At 38.8% G+C, this 22664-nt stretch overlaps 1 protein-coding gene across 2 annotated transcripts in view; it reads right to left on the bottom strand.

Moving 5' to 3' along the window:
* Positions 1-6285: 6285 nt before the first annotated feature.
* gria1b (glutamate receptor, ionotropic, AMPA 1b) overlaps positions 6286-22664 on the bottom strand; it is an 87100-nt gene continuing 70721 nt past the window's right edge. Inside the window, exons 13-16 of one of the 2 annotated variants that reach the window (XM_036587952.1) lie at positions 20875-21122; positions 17948-18062; positions 14789-14923; positions 6286-11208 (exon numbers count right to left, since the gene is read on the bottom strand). In XM_036587952.1, coding sequence (XP_036443845.1) covers positions 11050-11208; positions 14789-14923; positions 17948-18062; positions 20875-21122 — 657 coding nt within the window. In that variant the 3' untranslated portion in view covers positions 6286-11049. Of the gene's footprint in view, positions 11209-14788; positions 14924-17327; positions 17443-17947; positions 18063-20874; positions 21123-22664 lie in introns of both variants that reach the window. The other variant, XM_036587953.1, reaches the window with a different exon arrangement.

Here is a 22664-nt window from a genome sequence, read left to right as displayed (position 1 = left end):
TTTTGGGACTATTTTGCCTTGGAACATCCTTTATGTATCCCTCCACGATGACTGGACTAAAATAGATTGATAAAAATATATTTTTGAACAATTTCTCAGGTATCAGGCATCATTCATAACCACTTCATGAGGGAGGTTTTAGTGGTGGACAGCTGGTTCCTATCATCACCACTGTTAACAACTCTGACAACTACCGGCAACTCGGTAAGTTTCTCTAAAATGAAGCATTTCAAACCAAACCACTGTGAATGTACCTAATTTATATATATATATATATATATATATATATATATATATATATATATATACACACACACACATTAGGGGTGGAAATCTTTAGGCACCTCACGATTCGATTCGATTACGATTCACAGGGCTGCGATGCGATTATAAAACGATTATCGATGCATCTCAATGCATCTTTTTTTTCTATACATGATTTCTATTTTCTTACTGTCTGAGGACTTGGTAGTTTTAAGGCAAAGTATTTGTAATGATCCATAATGCATTTACGTCCAATATCTTTTATTAATAAAACAAATGGAAGTGATGTGGCAAGTGAACTAGAATGCACTCATTCACTGCTCTTGTTTGGAGACGCTGCTGCCACTCATCTGCGATAAAATGCGCTGTTAAGGTGAAATAAGATCCAGTGGTAATGGATGTCCATGCAGCACATTATATAGTCTTTAGTGATTTCATAACTTCAGTTTTGGTCTCGTGATAGAGGAGGTGAGCTCGAAAGACTGTAGGTCATGTAGCAACGAGGTTTCGCCGAGCTAACTAGTAGCGAACGAAAATAGAAAAAGACGGACGACAATTTGGAGATGAATGGACTTAGTCGCATTTATAAGCACCGCAGTTGGTTTCCTGGTACGTTAAATCTGCAACGAGAGACTGTCAAACACTAACTAAAAAGTTGCGAAGATGAAGTCGCTTCTCTTTCTAATTTTCCTGTTCCACCTTAAATGGTGCCGCAATTACATTCGGCGTCTCAGTCAGAATTTAAGGTGGAACGGGAAAGTTCAGCAAGAAACTGGCGAGTGAGAAGCGACTTCAGCCTCGTAAAACAGCCGAAAGCTGAAAGACATTTTACAAGAAACTATTCAACTTTCGAGGAAAAGTTTTCTGGCGGAGACGGAAGAAAAGCAGCTATGGCTAAAGCTTAAAGCAGAGTAGAGTAAGTCCGTGTTTTCGTTTATATTGTTTAGTCTATACTAGTACATTAACACATACTGAGACACACTAGACATAAATGTTGTGGCTCCCAAGGTGGTTTGTTTTTTGTTAAAGGACAAAATGGCTCTTCTTATCATCCAGTTGTGTTTTTGTTATGCGCCGCCACAGACTGTCCGGGCGCTGCTCTTCCGCACTTCCAAGTTCTGCCTTTTGCGTTCCGTCATTACGTTATAATTAAATATTTAGAAAATCGATTTTTGACATTTGTGAATCAATTCAGAATCGTCCACGTCTGCATCACGATGCATCTAAGAATCGTTTTTTTCCTGCACCCCTAATATATATATATATATATATATATATATATATATATATGGCCCCTTTACCTTAATTGGCCTATATTCACAAAGAGTAGGAGTGCTGATTTAGGATCAGATTCATGTCTTATTCACTTTGACTTTACTGACTGGAACAGATCCTAGATCTGCTAATCTGAGAAGCTTCATCAATACAGGCCATCATTAGCATAACCACTTCACTAAGTAGTGAAATGAACATTAATATGGTGTACCTGTTATTTACATCTTGTCTTTTTAGTTGTAATTCCATTAGCAAATCATGTTTGATTTACTTTTACTGAATGAATGACTGGTATCTACCTGTTGTTATACATACATACATACATCATCTAAACCACTTATCCTTCTGGGTCGCGGTGGGGTGCTGGAGCCTATCCCAGCTGTCATTGGGCGGAAGGCAGGATACACCCTGGACAGGGCAGACAGACAGACATATACAATCACACACACATTCACACCTAGGGGCAATTCAGCATTTCCAATTGGCCTGACTGCATGTCTTTGGACTGTGGGAGGAAACCGGAGTACCCGGAGGAAACCCACGCAGACACGGGGAGAACATGCAAACTCCACACAGAAATGACCCTGGTCGACCGGCTGGGAATCGAACCCAGGCCCTTCTTGCTGTGAGGCGACAGCGCTACCCACTGCGCCACCGTGCTGCTACCTGTTGTTAGCAATGGCTAATTTCATTGCTCAGTGTAAAATATCTTGGCTCAGATTCCCGTTTGTCATGTTTATACAATGAAATATGAATATTTTATCATTACTGAGGAAGGGAAATGTTCATGGAAGTGCCTTAAATGGCTTTACTACCAGCAGCTGCCTACATTTGAGGTTTCCAGTGACCAACCTCTCAGAAAACAAAGGAAGAGAAGTGCTGCTAACCTGTTGCTAATAGATGCTGTCACACTACAATTCTGTTCATTTTTTTGCACTCAGTGACCATAAATTACTGATTCTCTTTCATGTTATTCTCAACACTGTTATGTCAGTGTACTGTATAGTTATCTTAGCAGAGGTATTGTCTGTGATTAGGCCTGTGAGTGCAGAAACACTGGGGTGATGTAAAGGTTCCTTGTACTGCTCTCACCTTTGTGTCATGACATGAGTACTTGAGAAAGTTTTTAATGAGAGAACACTGCGTGTAATGAATGGAAGAAGCTTAATTACAGAGAGGTAGCTTCCACTAAGCACGTCTCTGTGGATTATGACTGATTAATTTGTGTGTTATGATATGCGGTGAGCAAAGGAAAAGCTCCTGCGGTGGCCCCCAGGCTGTGGCTCTCTGAACTGGGTGCATTTCATTGTTGGAAAGCGGATGTGAAAAAGAGGCCGAAAAATGGAATTAATGAATTTACAAACCTCAGTTACAAAAAAGCTGGAACGGTAAGTGAAATGCAAATAAAACTAAAATTTTAATTTTTAACTTGATGATGCCATTACATTTGGGTATAAAAGGAGCATGCGGGAAAGGCCTGGTCCTTAATAAGCTAAGGTGGATCACATCTCTCCACTTTGCCAAAATTGCATCAGCAAATAATCCAACAGTTTAAAAACAGCATTGTTCAACAAGTGATTTTAGGTATTTCCCTGTTTACATTGCATAATGTCATCAAAAGAGTCAGGAAATCTGGAGAAATCTCTGTATGTAAAGGGAAAGATACAGCTAAATGCCCGTGATCTTTGATCCTTTGGACTGCATTACTAACTGACATGTTTCTGTGATGGATATCACCACATGGACTCAATGCATGCATCAAGTTAAAACTGTACTATGCATTGTGGAAGCCATATGTCAACAATGTCCAGAAACGTTGCCAACCTCTCTGGGCTCAAGCTCATCTGAAAGGAGGCACAGTGGAAACATGTATTGTGGTCTGAAGAGTCAACATTTCAGATTGTTCATGGAAATAATGGCATTGTGTTTTATTGGCCAAAGAAGAAAAGGACCATCCAAATTGTTAGCAGCTTAAAGTTCAGAAGTCAGGGGCTGTCATTTTATGGCGGGTATTAGTGCATATGACATCTGTAACCTGCACATCTGTAAATCTACACCTTTCAAACTAATATCTACACATTTTTTATCACGTGTATATGTCATATGACACAATATACACATCATGATATATCGTGTAGAAGGCAGCAGAATATGCTGCCTTGTAGACAGTGTCTATTTCAGGGACATCTATGCTTATTTCATCATGACGGCAACAAGCCACATTCTGGACGTGTTACACATGGCTGCGTAATCAGAGAATGTGGGTGCTAGACTGGCTAGAACTGTCTCCCATTGAAAATGTGTGGCATTGTGAAGCAAAATATGACAATACAGGCACCATGCGATTGCACAGCTGAAGACTTTGGATGTCAAAAAATTCCAATGATTATGAAGTGTTGCTAAATGGTAACATAATGTAACAGTGGTAAACATGCTCCTGTCCCAACTTTTTTGGAACATTTTGCAGGAATCAAACATAGTATTACCATTTTATTAGCTCCATTTACCGTACAGGAACATTTTGTAGTTTTACAGTTACAGACTGTAGTCCATCTGTTTCTCTGCATATTTTGTTATCCCCTGGATTATTCTCAGCACTGCAGTGACAATGACGTAGTTTTATGTTAGTGTTTGTACAAGTGGATCAGACACAGTAGTGCTGCTGGAGTTTTTAAACACTCACTGTCCACTCTGTTAGACACACCTACCTTGTTGGTCCATTTTGTAGATGTAGTTAGAGACAATAGCTCATGTGTTGCTGCCCAGTTTGCGTTGGTCTTCCCCAATCCTTCATCAGTGGTCCAGCAGGCTGCCCACAGGACGCTGTGGGTTAGATATTTTCTGGTTGGTGGACTATTCTCAGTCCAGCAGTGATACTCAGCAGTAAGTGTTTAAAAACTCCAGCAGCACTGCTGTGTCTGATCCACTTGTACCAGCGCAACACACACTAACACGCTGCTGTCGTGTCAGTGTCGCTGCAGTGCTGAGAACAATTCTTGGAGTTGGAGTTGGAGTGAGTCCACTCACTGTCCACTGCTTTTTTTCCACGCCTACCTTGTCAGTCCACCTTGTAGATGTGAAGTCAGAGACGATAGCTCATCTGCTGCTGTACAGTTTGTGTTGGTCATCCTCTAGTCCTTCATCATTGGTCACAGGACCCTGCCCACAGGATGCTGTTGGCTGGATATTTTTGGTTGGTGGACTATTCTCAGTCCAGCAGTGACAATGAGGTGTTTAAAACTCCAGTAGCACTGCTGTGTCTGATCCACTCAGACCAGCGCAACACACACTAACACACCACCACCACATCAGTTTTACTGCAGTGCTGAGAATGATCCACCACCCAAATAGTACCTGCTCTGTGAGGGTCCATAGGGGTCCTGACCACTATATATTAAGTATATATTAAGTTTAATATAGACTTTACTAATCACTGCTTTCTGTCTTATTAACATTTCACATACTGTTCCAACCTTTTTGGAAATTAGGTTTGTATTTCTAAAAAAACTTTCCTTGGTGTGGTGTTTTGCAACGTGTTGGCATATTGAATAAGGATGTGTTTAATAAGATTTTTTAAAAGTCATATAAGTCATGGAAATCTGATCTGAGGATATGGCAATATTAGGTTATGTATGATTATGTGTGATGGGAAAAATTTGCAAGTCTAAATCCAAGGTGACACTTTGTCTTTTCTGAATCATAATCTTACACACTTAAGTTTCAAAGATCAAGATCGTGGCTTTGACACACACACACACACACACACACACGCCAGCTTCTTTGAGGAAGGACGTGGTGGGAAAGGCACTGAAAGAAAAAATGCAGCTGGAATTTAGTCGATGCAGATTTAGGATGGCATATAGACGTTGAGTAAGAGAAACGATTCTGATTGCAGTTATTTTGGAAGAGATATTATAGAGATATTAAAATCCGTTCTTACATTTCAGAGCATTAAAACACACCTGAAGAGTCTGACAGTTATTTGCCACTGCTGGTGTGATCTACAGTATTTCTATTGACATAAATGGAACGTGAAGCTTCTGTGTAGTTTGACTGATGAAATCTCATCTTCACAATCAAAGCACAAACTTGCAGATCCCACAGCAGTGGTGTAGTGAGAGAAAGGAATGATACACTCACTCCATCGCCTTGGGCAGAGCAATATGTGTAGGTATATCAAAATAACAACGTGTCTAGGTGTATTCATGTATTTGAGACAAATGCATATCCACAGGCACGGATTTAGCCACCTCCAGACAGAGCTGCGTTATTGAACACTGCAACACATGAAAGCCTCTGGCACTTTCTTGTGATTGACTTTGAGTGAGAGCGGGCTATTTTTTCGCCAAGCGGCTTGTCTGGAAAGGCCAGGCCTATGGGGGAAATAAAAGAGAGAGAACAAATGTGGCATTTATTGAGATCGATACTGCGCTCCGAGAGGCAACAGAAAGAACTGGCGGAGCACAAAGGTCCCGTGAATAGTTGTTTTATATCAATGCGGCACAGCGGTGGGGATAAATTCATCTGTTCTCCTGTTAGATTGAGCTGCAGGAGAGGAGAAGGTAAAACAGAAAGCCACAATAGTGAGTAAATGAGCTCGAGTGATCCTCATAACCCCCCAGCACCAAGCCGCAATCCAATCTGAAAGGATTTTTAAAAGCAAGAATTGTGCTAGAATTACCACTGTGAATTCGATTTCACACCACTTGTGCAAACATACATGAGAGAAAGCGAGACACCCAACAGTGTGGTTAGAAAAGTTTATTTCTGCGCACTCCTAGTCGACATGTTTTCAATTTCAGAACTCGAGTCACATCCTCCTCTCTTTTTCTGAAAGGTATTTCGTGAGACTGATGCGAATAAAATGGAACAGACTGCTCTGAAAGGAAATCTACTGTGTCAAAGCAAAAAGAAACAATATACAGGACAAAAATTTCACCATAAATACAAGAAAATAAATAAATTTGAACGTAACATACTAAATTAATCATCTATCAAATGCAAAACAATAAAAGCATCTGTTTTTCAGCACAAATGTATCACATCATATTAAGGTCAATCATTTTTTCCCTTGTCGTTTTAATCATGTATTCATTTTTTTAAAAAGTGAATTCATTTATTTTTTTTTACAAATCACTTCAGGTATAAAAATGATCAGTACTGTAGGTATTGTGAACACTTCGCCCCACTGTACCACGCCATAGAGCTTATTGAGGAAACATACAGACGGAAGCTGATGCCTTAGCCCCGACAAAAACATCAAACCAACACGCAGCAGATGCTTGCGCCGGAGGGGTGATGTGACATTGCTGTTGTGCAAAAATTTATTCTTGTGCTTTACAGCGACTTTCTGGTCATCCTGTTTCAGAACGGTACAACGTGACAGGACAGATCTAGTACAACTCTGACAGAATCAGCCTGATTCAGCTGCATTTCAGAGTTGGTAGCATCACGCCATTCAGGACACCAAGCAGGACAGCAGAACTTTATCAGGAACAAACAGATACATGAGCGAGTTAGCACTAACAGGCAAAACTTATAAAATTTGACTTCTTCAAGAGTTTGGTCTGAGGTGCATCACTGTTGTGAAGAACACAAGTGTAGGCACATTGTTTATCAGCCTGTGTGTCTGTTTTAATTGTATTATTATTATGGCTACACAATATGATCATTATCAAACTGAGCAAATGAGCCCTCTAACCAATCAGGACCCAGATTCCCAAAAGTATCTGGGAGTTAAGATCATCTTGACTGGTAGGGAGAGTGTTCAGTGTGATGCTCACTCTACCATACATGTATAATGTTTGTGACAAGATGCTTTTGGGAAACCCAGCCCAGAATGATTTTACTGTATTGTGATCATCTTGGCCAATCACAGTTCCACATGAGTGCTTATGTGGACATTTTGAATAATCAAAGAAATTGTAGTAACAGACATAATTTATTTTGGTGAAAATAAAGGCAAATTAAGTTAATGACGCACCAATGTCTTTTTAATGTACTTTAAGATATTTCACAATTTCACAATGTGTAGCAATATCATTGCAATACTAATATTTTGTCCACATTATGCAGTCCTAATTATGATGTATCAGTGCTGTCAGATCAAAACTTTTCCCCAGATCCTAATTTTTCCCTATGTAAATTTTTTCCATCATTTGAAAAAAATGCTGTCCTTTACATGTCATGACAAATGGACCAATAGTAACAGTAAAATCTTGTTACAAACACTTTCCTTCTCTTATGGTGTTACCATTTTTCAGATGTGATGTTTTGTTACAGCATATTTTTTTACTGCACATAAAATGTGACTGTAAAATGCAATAGCGGTCAGGCTAATAAGCAGGCTAATGGCACTGCTCTCTCTCCCTGCCCTCAAATCCACTGTTAGATGCAAGCCATTAAATCATCAAATTAATGTCAAACCACAAACAACTGCTGTTGCTAATAGGGATATTTCCCAATGTGTTTCCATGCTATTGCAACAGCAGTGTAAAACTTCAGCTTAACCCTCTCTCTCTTCATGGTTTTCCGCAAACAGTGAAGTTTCCAGTGCATGGCCATGTACTGTATTATCTCCAACAAATGCATTTTCTCCATAATGAATATTTCTGCACAGTCCACCTCGCTTACAGCTCACGGTGATAAGGACGCAGACGTAAACAAGCACTCGCTTATAAAGACGTAAATAATGAACAGAAGACAGCGTGGCATGAAATGACATGGAAAAAGGGCTTGATCTTTTAAACTCAAATAGACTACTTAGTTGTATGCACTCCTGGCCAAATTAAAATATATTTTGTTGATTTTTTAAAATGAAAATAAGTAAACGCAACCTCTGCCAAACTATTAAAAATGTCTGCAACTGTTAATGCAGTTTTTTATATATGATTAATTTAAAAAATACAAAAGAACAGTAAATGTTGCATATGTAAAGTTTGAACACCTTTTCAGTTGTAAGGTCTCAGAACCTGCTAGGGCTGGTTAGACAGGTCAAAAATTGCCAGCTGATGACAATTCCAGAGCCTAATAACTGTCTGACTCTTCAAACCTTATGGTAACACTTAACAACCATGATCTCCTCTAAGCGGCTGGCTGAGGAGCTGAAAATGAGTGATGCCCACAATGAAGGCTATAAAAAATAAAATGCTTCCAGCTTACAATTTCCACTGTCTGACCTGCCATTAAGAAATGCCAGTTAAGGGGAACTGTGGACATAAAGGCAAGATCTGAAAGATCAAGAAAACTCTGAGACAGAACTGCTCTTGTGATGGCCAGCAAGGCAAAGCAAAACCCCCATATGACAGGAAATAAAACCCACATATGACAGAAAAGACCTGCAGGAAGGTTTAGCTGACAGAGGAGTGGTGGTGCACCATTCTATTGTACAGTCTTGCTTGCACAAACATGATCTGCATGGAAGAGTCATCAGAAGGACATCTTACCTGCTACATTATCCCAAAAATCAGCATCTAAAATTTGGAAAGCAGCATCTAAATAAGCTAGAGGCATTTAGAAAACAAGTGCTGTGAACCGATTAAGTAAAAACACAACTCTTTGGCTACAATCACCAAAGGCATGTTTGGAGAAAAAAGGAGCAGCATTTGATGAACAGAACACCTAGATAACTCTTAAGCACAGGGGTGCCTCTATTATGGTTTGGGGCTGTGTGGCACCAAGTGAAGGAAACATTGCATGGGTAGATGGAAGAATAGATTCCACTGAATATCAACAAATTCACAGTCAAGAAATTTCTTGAGAGTCAAGAATTTGACACTAAAAAAGCCTGGCTTCTACAACAGGACAATGATCCAAAACAAGCTGAAGCTCTTGGAATGGCCCTTACAGTCCCCTGACTTCAACATCATTGAAAATCTGTGGGTAGATTTTAGACATGTTGTGCAAGCAAGACACCCCAAGAATATCTGCAAGAGAGAGTGGGTAAAATTCCCAAAGCAAGAATAGAAAGACTCCTAGCTTTCAACCTAGGGTTTTACTAAGTACTTAAATGCCTAAACATTTACACATGCCAAATTACTATTGTTTTCTAATTTTTAAGTTCAAATATAAAACAATAAAAATAGTAATAAGAAGTGAGAAAGTGTGCACTGACATTTGGAAAATTATATTTTTGAAGATAGTTTGCTGCAGGGGCTGTGTTTACTTCTTTGCACTTCAAAAATCAACAAAATATGTTTCGCCATGAGTTCCCAAAGTTTGTATACAACTGTATTAGGGGTGGGCAACATGATATGCTGTTGTGATACATTATGTCATAACGTGCATTTCTGGGGATAACATAGGTATCATCCGTACTTGTGGAACATTGGACATTATCCAAAAAATTTAGACCAATTATAGAGAGCCTGTAAACAACAACCAATTCACAATAACTGCATACAATGGACATCAGCACATTATGTCATTATGTTACTGCATGAATATTTGTGTTTATCTTTCCTTCTGTTCCTCTTAATTGATTTATCCTTGCAAAAATTGACATTTTGTCTGTTGCAACTTGTAACCAAACCTCAGAAAATCTAAACATATTATGTATTGTGAACATTTTCAAGTATTATGATGTTACATTTTGCCACATTTTCCACTTTTACGCTGCACATCTTCAGTATTTCTGGCTGTCTTTTGTCTTAACTCTGTCCCTGGCTGTCTCTCCCCCGCTCTCCCTCTCTCGATTGCTCTTTCTCTCAGATCTAATCACGGCTCAGAGACTGTGAGCAGGTGATTCATCATGTTCAGCAGGGCAGAGTGAGACTGAGCAAAGGCTATGACAAGCCTGAGCGATCAGCTCCTGTTTTCTTACAGAACAATCTTATCAGGGTGCTTTGGAGGAAAGTTTGGGCAATGTGTTTAATGAAGGAGGAAGACCTTTTGACATCTCGTAATGGAACTGAAACACTACGAGGTAGCGTTGCCAAATCAAAACCCGGCATGCTCAGTGACGTCCGTCTATACACAGCACTCACTTTGAATGAAATGAATCATTCTTTCTCATGGATGGAAACACCATGTAGAAATGACTGGGTTTGGAATGTTCTCCATTTAGCTTAGCAGACAAAGTAACTTGCATTAACATACTGAAACCCTTTAGGCTTGAAACAGGCAAACAGCAAAAAACAGACCCAAGGTTCATTCTCATCAAATGAACTGAAAAATAAAACAAGGCCAAATGAAAGAAATGACATAGTGCAAGTGTCACTATCCTTAGAGTGGGAAACAGCCTCCGCTTTCTTCAGTCCCTCAAAACGAAGCTTCATACAAAAACTCCCACACAGGCTTCTTATTGCACCAGATAGGCTTCAAAAAATGAACAAACTTTGTATTAGAAAAGAGATTTCTGCCCCTCCTGCTCTATCGTCTTGAAGAGTCCAGAGTGTGGAATCAGTCCGTTGGCTGTAGTTCAGTGGCCGGTGAACAGCATGTCGCAGTGCAACACTTCTCGCTTTCAGCATCTCTTTCATTCTCCCCTCGGTGGCAGTGCATGAGTGCCGTCTACATGCCAGTGGTGCTGAGGCCCATGCCCGCTGCCTGGCCCATGCAGGGCAGAGTCTGTGCCGCTTTGGGGAAGTCGTGAGCCACCACACGGCCGTTCTCCCCGCCGCTGCCCATTCGGGTCACAGTGGAGCCCAGCATGGCCGCATCTATGATTTGCTGCAGAGAATAGATCACAGAGGGCTGCTCAGACCAGACTAACCAGTACATTATTAACTCCACATTTACAGAAGGTCTATGAATTAGGGCTGTCCCCTTTAAGTCTGCAAGTCAACTAATCGATCATAGCATTCTTGGTGAGTTAAAATTCTGCTAGTCAACTAACTGCATTGATTTATTTCAGGACATCTGAGGCTATATAACACCCACATAAGCAGTTCATGACATGTGAACCTACATAAACAGTTCTAAGTGTACTGCAGTAGACATCATCTGTCATAAGGCTGCTTTTGTCAACTTTAATGCCAATTTGACATAACATCCATGTGAGGTGACATTGATTTTCTGACATTAGGTTGTGTTTCTGAGGTGAAATGACAGCACGTTATGACAACTGACCAATCAATAAACACTTGTAAATTAGTATGAAAATTATGGGTCGTTGTGAAACTAACCAACAAATGGCAACAATAAACCAGGATATGAAAACAAAATTACATTAAACATTTCCATTACATTTTAATTTTTATTGAGTTGTGAGAAAAATAAAACAAATGAATTATAGTTATAAATTTAGACATTTTTGCTTAGCTTCTCACCTTAGTTACCAACAGTATTAACCTAGGATACTAAATACTGTATATAACAGCAATTTGTGCACATTGTTCCCTTTGTTAGTTAAGAAATGTAAAAAGTGTAATAAATATGTTCTCAGGATAATACACAGTTGTATGCACCCCTGATCAACTGACATGTTTTGTTAATTTTCTAAGTGATACTAAGTTAACACTTGATTGTTTTCTGAATTTAGCATACTACAAAAAAATGTGGCCTGCGCAAAAGTTATAGCATGTTTTCTATTTTTTGTGCAGCAATTTTACACATAAACATGCACACATTTTAATTCCAAAACACAGCACAAATACTGGTAACAATTTTGGATATAACAAGTTTTTTGAAAAGAACAGTCAGTGTTCATATTTAATAAATAGACAGTTCTTGGGTACACTGGGAAATCATTCACCAAAAAAAAAAAAAATTAACATCCCACAAGGTTCAGTTTAGGGCCTTTGCTTTTCTCTTTGTACATGTTACCAATAGGTAATGCCATTAGCAAATACAATATCAATTTCCATAGCTATGATAATGACATGCAATTACACATTTTAATTCCTTCTGAAAATCAAGACTCTGTAGACAGGCTTGCCAGTTTTGTATCGGATATTTCTCGGTGAATGCTACAAAATGTTCTAGCTGCTTTTTGATAAGCTAGGCTCTTTCGCTTTCTATACCAAACCTGAAGTACGAAATCTTTGTCTTAGATTCTGAGCTCTGTTTAATCCCACATGCAAACACAGCCACTAAAGTAGCTTTATACCATTTGAGAAATATTGCTTTACTTCGGCCTTTTCTATCTGAATGCAATCATGCATTTGTGATAAGCGGAGTTGATTACAGTAATGTTCTTCTTACTGGGCTTCCTAAGAGAACAATCCATCCTCTACAACTCATACAAAATGCAGCAGTACAGATCCTAAAAAAAACAAACAAACAAAAAAAACAAACCAAAAAAGAGCGTTTTGAAAGAACTGTACTGGCTGCACTACTTGTTTTTGAAGCTTTAAATGTCTTTAAATCACCTGTGTTACATTAGAGAAAATCTATCTGCTTATGTTCCAACACATGATCTTAGATCTCCAGATACAGGCCTTCAGCAAATGCTTGCTGTAAAATACAGAAACCATGGAGAGACCTGTTTCAGTTATTATGCTTCTAAACTGTGGAGCTCAATTCTATCTTTTATTAGACAGTCGAGCTCAGTGCACACTTTCAAGAAACGTGTGAAAACATATCTCTTTAATTTAGCATTTAATTAAAATTCTACATCTCTTGATATTTATCTTTTTAATTTGATCTACGTCATTGCTTTAAATGATTTTAATTTAATACTCATAATTTCCTGTTAAGCTTTACCACTTTTCTGTAAAGCACTTTGAGATGCCACTAGTATGAAAAGAGCAATAAAAATAAAGTTCTTCTTCTTATTATTATTATAATTACTATCATGAATGGAAAAACACATTTTCATTTCTCTATTAAAAGTGGAATTAATTTTTTTATAGTATAATCATATACAAACATAGCATTGATATTTGTTGTATGTGTAAAGCCCACTCTCAACAACATACATAATGAAAAAAAATACAAATCTTGAAAGTGGACTACAATACTACAAAATGCATGCATATGGTAAGAATACCTGACAAAATGGACCTAATAAAGTGGCCAATGAGTGTATCAAGTTCACTGGAAAAAATAAGGCCTTAAACAGAGTCACTGCAACTAATCTGTAGGAGCCCTTAGCTCTTGTTTATGTATCTTATGTTACATTAAATCTAATTACTGTTCCTCCATTGGCTCTGGAATATACTGGCCGTACGATATGAAATACCATATTTCACTTGAGTTGTATATTTGTGTCAACGTGGGCAGCCCTGCACAATAATGTAGCGGTTTAAAAAATAATAACAAAATAATAAAAGACGCGGGTGCTAGCCGGGAAGCCACTCGCTCTCGCATTAGTTTAACATAATGAAACCCTGTAGGCTTGAAACGGGAGCTAATGATGTGGATGTTGGGCTTGTACATCCTTGGCGAATAAATGATTCAAATCCAGCACACTTCAGTGGATTGCCGAGGATTATGTTTCCCGGCCTGATGCAGACTAATTGGCCTGCTAGCAGCAGCGATTTGCGCCTCTGATATTCTAAACATGGCACTTACGATGAGCCGGGTGAAGACGCGCACAGATCAAGGCTCTGTGTCGCTTAGATTGAACCGGAGAGATGGCATGAAATGGCATCTGACAACAAGCCTGCTAACCATATAGCGCCAGAACAATGTGCTGCTGTAATCACAATAATCCGCTAAATGATGGGGGAACAGCTAATGGTTGCCATTTGAGAGGCAGAAATCATGTTCTGAAATGGACTGTACTGCGTACACAAGGTTAAAAGATTAATTTTTTTCCATTTTCCATCAGCTGACCTAAAATAAAATTATGACTCACCATATGGTTCCATGGGTAATTGAATCTAAATATGTCACTGTATTCTTACTAATTTTTCTGTGGTGGTGGCAAGTGAAGCGTTTGAAGGAAGTGTGTTGCAGGATTAAAAAGAGACACAGTAGGGGGGGCTTACCGTATCACACCCGCCCACAGTTACCTCTCTACTGCTAACACCCTCCTGTCTTGAGGAAGCAGGCTGGCTGTGTGACAGCAGTCAAGCACTCATAACTATGGAAACTACTTCACATTGATTGACAGACTGATGGATTACTAACAAGATATGGATGGGAGGTGGGGGTCTAATCAGAACTGTTTCAATCAACTGTTTGCAAATTGAAAGACTGGAAGAGCCTGTGTGGTCATATAGCAATATATATTTTTACTGTGCTGTACAATAGTCCACATAAGCCTATGTTATAGTTTTGCCATATCATCTACCCTTTCTATGCCACAAGAGTCACAAATGATAATAAAATGTACATTTTGAGTGACACTGCATGCTTTACGCACCTTCATTCTCCGAGACTCAATTCTGGACTTGTAACAGAACTCGACTAAGGCCACCAGCATGGCCAGCCCCAGTCCGCCAATCAGGATGTAGAACACCCCAGCCACATTACTGAGGCTCAGGGCACTGGTCTTATCCTGCAGAGCCCAGAGAACACAGTGAGATACACTTGTACAATATAAATATGCACACACAGACACACTCCCAGCCACATACATGCACACACAAAGTACAGACACCAACACATTCACAAAAGCACAGAGCATACTTCCTTTCTCTTTCTACAAATACTGCAACATATAACATAAAACCTACTGCTCTTAGGCAAATACAGTAACATATTATAACTACATTTAAATGCCTACTGGCTTTATGATCTGATGATAACTTTGTGCTTTAATGTTAATTAGATTTTAATGAATAAAAGCAACTGTGAATGATAAAATGGTTTACTGAACAGACTGAATTACTGGGTGTAACTAGAGCTTTCATGCGGACTCATGCACAAGTCACAAGCTGGGATCGCACATATCAGTCTCCAGAACTTTGGAGAGCTGAATTTTACTTTCTGCATATTGTAAATATACTGTCAGAATATTACGGAATAGCCAATGTCTAATTAAATAATATCCCCATTTTACAGTTTAACTAATCTCTGTGTTTGAGATACCTACAGTATCCTTATATGGGACGTCAATTGGTACGACAACATATTGTATAATATCTCATACGTAGGCCACTGCGGTGCCCTGTGAGTACTTTCCCTGTCCCCAGTGGCCATGACATCAAATCAGGGTGGTGGGAGCCAGTGGCATGCATGAGTTTAGTGACCGTACTAAGGTCTCATCCAACATGCACATAGTCTTTGAGACATGGACAAGAATAGACAGCATTTCGGACCTCTGTGGGGGGAAAGCAATTGAGTGAAAGGGATTTCACAGCAAAGCGTGTCTCTCCAAACTGTCATTTACTCGTATAGGAAAGGATGCATGGGTCTGTTTTTCACATTTATATTAGGATTTAGGTTTTACCTACAAAACCGTTTAGAAGTTTGGACCACTGGACTATTCAACATTTTCAAAAATATAAAAAACAATTTGGGATTCTATTATGCTAGTCTTATGCAACTTCACAAATTTGAAATAATTAGTAAGAAGATAGGAAGAAAAACAAAACGTGTTCAGAATGATGAGCAGAGCTGCTGATTAGATGATTCTAAAATGACAAAGTTGTAGATCATTGAAAACAAAGTTATAATAAAATTTACATGCATAGCAGCTTATATTTCAAAAGTGGTAATTAGATATTGAGTCAGATAACTTAATAAAAGTAACTAAATAGACAATTCAGCACACTTATTTCATAACTTCTTTCACTCGAATAAGATACTATTTATTATAATAAATCACTGAAAAAAATCAAAAATACCTTTTTGTGTCTAGTTTATAATATTTAAATTTACATTGTATAAATTACTACTGTACATAAAACAATACAAAGAACTAATATGATATCTAATCTTTTTAAAAGTAGTGCCTAATTGTTTGTAACCAGACTTGAAGAAAATGGAGTAGAATGACTATAACAGCGTATCTAGTCATCAGCTTCACAGCCCATAAGCTTCACAGGATTTTAGAAGTGCTTATGTCTTATGTCTAATTTGGTAGCCTGTGGGTATCTATTATAATGTGCCACAATGCAGTAAGTTAAGTTCAATACATTGCAGAAGTCAGAGACATTCCTTCCTTTATTTATTCCATTCCAGTCAAAACGGCCAGCTCCTAGATATGAGATAATACATAAAAAGGGGCAAAAAACAGGAGCTTCCAAAACTGGATTGCAAAAAAGTAAACGATATGGTGGAAACAGGACACCAAACAACTATACAAGACCACCACCACCAACATCAATTCTGATTACTTAGATTGTGAGGAGCAGAAAATGCAACCAACTTCTAAGACTGAACTTTGGAGGTGTGGAGGTCTCCTGAAAAGAATGTAAGCTGTGAAGGCAAATGGAGAACATGCTAAATACTGAAAAATCTGAAACTGTATTTGATTATTCTGGTACATTTTCTGGTAAATATATGTTTCCTGCTTTTTACCTGACACTGAAAAATAAATAACTTCCATTTGATGTCCATTTTGACTTGAAATGAAATAAATGAAGGGTAGGCTCCAACTTTAGTTGCTAGACTATTTTCAAATGCTTAATGCTACAACACCAGACGTAGCTACATTCACTGAGGGAAATACAACAATTAAGAATTAACAGATACCCATAATCATAATTATGTAAATGTGTAAATATTTATTGCTTCTTCTGTCCCCCTGGTCCTTTATCTACTGTATTTGAATGTCAATAAGGAAACTAAATCTCATTAGAGAAACTAAAGCTGTTTGTGTATTGGCTGTGTTTGGGTAAATGGCAGTTTGGAGACAGTGCATGCAGTGCTGTACCAGAGAGGATGAGTGGGCCTTTTTTAATAAGGGAGTGAGGCTTATTCTCTGAGTGAGGCAAAGCACCAACGTGTGAACTGACCTTTCTTCCGGAGTCCTTGCTTCCACACTCGCCTTTATCGTACCACCATTTGTTTTTCAGTTTGTCTAAGACGGCTTGCTCATTGAGCTTCAACACTGCTAGGTTTACAGGGATTCTTCAACCAGGAAAATAACATAAATAACATTACCCATGTTATCTTATGTTATTCAGCATTTTAAGCATAACATTCACCCATAATTATGTACTGATGTGTTCTACATGTCTACAAGTAGATAAAACAAAGGGAAAAAACAGCACAATCACAAAGTCTGAAGAAATCAAGTGTCACTCCCAAAGTGATATGCATTAATACTCCATCTAGCTTTGTTGCCTTTCTCCCTACTGCAAGATGTGTATTACTATATCACTTTGGGTAACCGGCAAGTGGTGGAAACACTCAGATATGCACTTATATCTTGATATGTTCTCAATCATATATTATTAATTTTGTATAAGCAGTTTTTTACAGCCAATACTTCTTGTTATAGCCCCATAGTACAGGGTACTACATATGGTAATAATGGTAGTATAGATGAAGTGCCAGAGTGTTTGGCGTCAGTTGTTGCCGGTTACCCCCCACCGTGGTGGTTACCCGCTGGATAGCTCATACTGGGGCTGACCTTGGAATCACCTCCCCCGCTGCCGCACTCGCCCTTGTCGTACCACCATTTGTTTTTCAATTTGTCCAACAGGCCCTGCTCGTTCAGTTTTAACACTGCCAGGTTTACTGGGTTTCTTGAAATGATAATAAGATAATTGGGGTCAGCGTCAGTGGTGAGAATGGGACGGCGAGGCAGAGGTTGTCGGAAATTAAAAAAGTGAATCAAGTCTTAAAAAAAGAGACAAAGTAAAGCAAGCCAAAAAGAAACAAATACATAAATAAATAAAACTACAACTAAAACTGATCTGACTGTGCCTGCTGTCTCTACAAGACTTTTTTAGTTGTCTTGTGCTGTGATGTCATAAAAAATGCAAGTGTGACCAAAGTGTGACAGATTTTACCAAGCAAGACATGGACTGTTGGGAAGGGAAGAGGAGGTATTAGCAATGCTCTGGGTATAAGCTCTTTATCATGGGATGGCCTTTTGGCCTGTGGAAACGGACTCCCAGATTAAGGCGGTATGCCTCAGATTAGCTTTGGATAATCTATCGCAATGCCTTTAAGTTGCTCTCTTGTAACAAGCCAAAAGAGAAAAGAGTAATAAATTCTTTAGAAAATCCCTCATTCTTTGCAGCTTGTGCCAGAGCATTCTTAATGTGCCAGCTCCTCCCTTACCCAGTCTTCATCTGCTCCTGCCTCCGTGCCGTTACGGGGAAACCCTCCCACTGCGTGGCGGAGAGCGTGTGTCGCTGGGAAGGAAAGCAAACAGACCATGGGTCTGCTCTGCTCCTGGCCAACAGTGTCTTTCTCAGTAAAACCTCCGAACTCTTTCTGAGCCCTGCCCCAGACAGGGGGTCAGAAAGAGGTCAGCTCATGGGTGACTAACAGAAAACCGGCCTTCATTCATAATCATTAATCTCTGAAATACGTTGCTTTGTCAGGAAGGGTAAAGGCCATGGCACACTGACCCTGTATTCCCCAACAAACACCAACAATTTGATGTAGGCAGTCAGCTTTACACTGTTCCATAATAAGAACTGACAGGCCAAATAAAGCAGTGAATGAGGGAGTACATTCCAGAATCTACCAACAGTTGATCTATCCATACTCTGTCCACCAACACAATAGACATGGGTAATAGTTAAGACCTCCACACACCAGACACGGCATCCAAATGTTCATATTAATGAAGGCGCACACACCGCTGGCATGCGTCAACGTTGAATGTCGGCAGCGTTGTGTACACCTTCATTATAAACAATGGCTTTGAATTTTTGGGCAATATGCTTTAGGTGCTTGGTGACTCCCAGCATTGCTCAATTTCTCTGCCACAATGTGGCACTCAGCATTGTCCTATTACAGCATTAAATTAAACCCAGAAAAAATCTCATTTAACTCAATGAGGTTTAGGTCGAACTTCACAGTTTAAAATGCTATGTATTATTTAAATGCTAACAAAGCATTTTGGACAGCAAATTGGCTACCATGCTAATACTAGTGTGATAAGATTTCAAAAAACTACATCCAATCTACCCTAAGAGCATTTACTTTCACACACATACAAAACAAATATATTTTAAATTAATCTCTCACCCTAAATTTCCATATTTTGATAAAAAAATATGTTAAGTTGCGCAGTACAATTTCTCACTTAGCTTAATGGGATTTTTGTTAACATTCTGTAAAGCTTGTCCAACAGTAACTAACAAATTTGTGGGTGGAGCATGGATAGATCCATCAAACACAGGCATGGTACACCAACCTAACATCTGGGTTTGTTGGTGTTTGTTGGAGAACACTGAGTCAGTGTGCTCTGGCCTTAACAAGCAGAGAGGAAAGGAGAAAAACAGTGTGATTGAAAGCAACATATCAGTAATAAGACATGGTGAAAAGACATGAATGACCATAATGATTAACACATAAAGCCCTGCTCCAAATGTCGAACATTTCTCCTTTCCACAGCATGACGAATATTTACTGCTATTCTGAAAGTATACACTGTTGTTTGCTGAGGCCACAAGCAATTTCAGCTAGAAAAGTATTCTGCAATTTAATACCTCAGCATGTCCCAAAGTTTGTTTATCTGTGTTGGGCCCCCTGCCTCTTTAAAGATACACAGAAATCCATGCTAATGTTAATTTGTTAGCAGCGGGATTAATTTAGCTTCATTCTGCATGATATTTGTGAGGTTATGTTGAAAACAAAAATGACAGTTTAGTACATGGATGGAACAGTGATAGAATGGGATGAGACTGCACCATGGAATGAATTTAGAGAGACTTGATAAACAAAAGTGGAAACAGTGTGACATTTACACATAAAACACACAAAACATTAATAATTTCTAAATTAATAGTTTTGACAACGAAAACATGATGGGATAAATTCCATTGTGTGTCATGAATAGCACTCATTCACAGGACATAGATGAGGACAGTCACAAATAATCCAAAGTATCACCTGCAAAGAGAGTTTACTCAGGAAATGTCAGTTGAAACTATCATATTAACAGATGCTTAATTATAACCATACATTAAACACTGAAAAAATGATGCACTGAATTTACTTGATCCAAAAATGTATGTTCTTTGCCCATTAATAAAACATTACACAAACATAATTACTAAAAAAGCCAAAAGTAAGTAATCTGAAAGACAAAATTGTGTTGACGTAACATATTTTATGCATTACTTTCTTCACTCTGCCTGTTTATCTTGATACGCAGACAAATCAATATTAAATTTAAAATTTCATGTTTAATCATTTTTTTGGGGGATAAATAACTAGAATTACTTGAATGCAAATATAAACAACTCACTGTTTCATCATGAACTAACCACATATATCTCTTTCCAGTGTAATCTCTCCACCCGTCAAGATCACATTTTGAAGGACACTTTCAAAGAAGAGCTCTTAGATTTTGACTAGCAAGTACGTCGAATTTACCTTAAGGCAGATCCTTTGGGAGTGGCAACTCCATAGCCCTTGGAGTCTAGGTTTCCCCCAACCTTCATGGTGTCGCAGGGTTTGCGTTGTTCTATATACTCGTTCATGGTGGACTCCAGCAGATAGGCGTACTTTCCTTTGGACTTCCTCACTCTTGCAACACCCTCATCAGTGGTCTTCACAAACACTGAGGGATCTGCAGACTTCATGTAGGACCACATCTTCTCAAACACAGCTATCTTTGATCTCTGAGGGTGGAAATGACACAACCAGCTCTTTCAGATTAAAGAGTAATAAGACAATGGCAGGACATCAGTGAGAACATCATGTGAAAGCTTGATCCTACAGGTACAGATGATTAAATATAGCTTTAAATTCTCATAATCTCCTAATTACCCATATATAGCTGATTGGCTAAGACAAGTTTGGTGCCTGGTGTTTGCTTCTTCAGTTTTGCACTGGAAGCTAATATAGCTATAAAATAATACTAGCTTACACCCCACCAACTGAGGGACAAAATGGAAAATTATGGACAAATGTCAGGCTTCGAGTTTCTACTGTAAATACTGGTAACAATGTTTTTAACTATGCAACATATTTTTATCACTAAATATGATTTGTTGGTAAGTCTGTGATGATTTAGGCATATATTTTCCACAATGCTATGTGATGGGCTATTAGCTTCCATTGCTTGTCAGCTACATTAGCTTTGTAGCCCCAGTGCTGATAAAACTAGTAAAGCAAACTTCAGCCATTAAACTTGTGTTGGTGTCCAGAAAGGAGGCGCTGAGGCAGGCCCCATAGGAAAGAAAAATAAAAAAAGATCTCCTTAATACCTTTGTAATTTCTCCTAGAAAACAATGAGACTAGATGGAAAACAAGGGAGACTTTAAGTCTCCTGCTACTCAGTTATTTCTCCCGAGCAAAAGAGCCATGTAATCTCATTTGTCTCCTCTTAAATTTTAGTAGAGATCTCAATAAAGTCATGTATTGTGCTCAGACTTGCCAACATAGTGCTCATGTTTATCTGTAAATGAACTAAAGACCGGAACACATCCATCTCACATCCAAGACTAAGAGCCTTCTCAGTTTTGATGCTGAGAGTAACTATTATCATTTTTATGTGCACCATTTTATCTCAGATCTCCTTTTTTGTCTAATGCTATTACTAAGACATTTTAGGAGAATCTACATTAAGCCTTCTGAGCCATAAAAGGGCAACATCTGAGCAATAAGATCTTTCTCTGGGAATGTATGGGCAAGTTAAAAACAAAAAAGTGATTACAAAACTAAAACACAGAAAGCGTTCAAGACATTTCAATCAATCAAATCAATGTGAGGCCAGACAAAGCAGCAGAGAACTATGAGGACTACTTAAGCCAGGCATACACTGTGCGATTTTAGAAATCTTGTTCTTTGGTGACAGCTCACACTGTACATTTGAAGCACTCACTGTATACGGCCAAAGCCTGGGATTTATGTGCTCATACTGTACGAAAACACTCAGTCCGACTGACATGACACGACATGGGTGCTCACAGTGCACATGAAACGCAGCCCCGACAGACAGCTCTGTCTTCATTCAAAACAACAAGCTGCGTCTCCGATGTCCTAATCACAACACTGTCTGTATCTCAAATAGCTGCCTGCTCCCTACATAGTGCACCACTAAAAATAGTTGCTCCTGCACCCATAAAGTGCATCACATGTCTAATAAATTGCCTTCTGAGATTCAGCTATGTATGCACAGTTCCATACTGGACAAACAGTCACTATTTTGGTGTAGAAGC

The sequence above is a fragment of the Colossoma macropomum genome, unplaced genomic scaffold (assembly GCF_904425465.1).
Source record: "Colossoma macropomum unplaced genomic scaffold, Colossoma_macropomum, whole genome shotgun sequence".
Taxonomy (NCBI): Eukaryota; Metazoa; Chordata; class Actinopteri; order Characiformes; family Serrasalmidae; genus Colossoma; species Colossoma macropomum.
The sequence above is the reverse complement of the archived record's forward strand: the minus strand, read 5'-3'. Positions and strand labels throughout refer to the sequence as shown.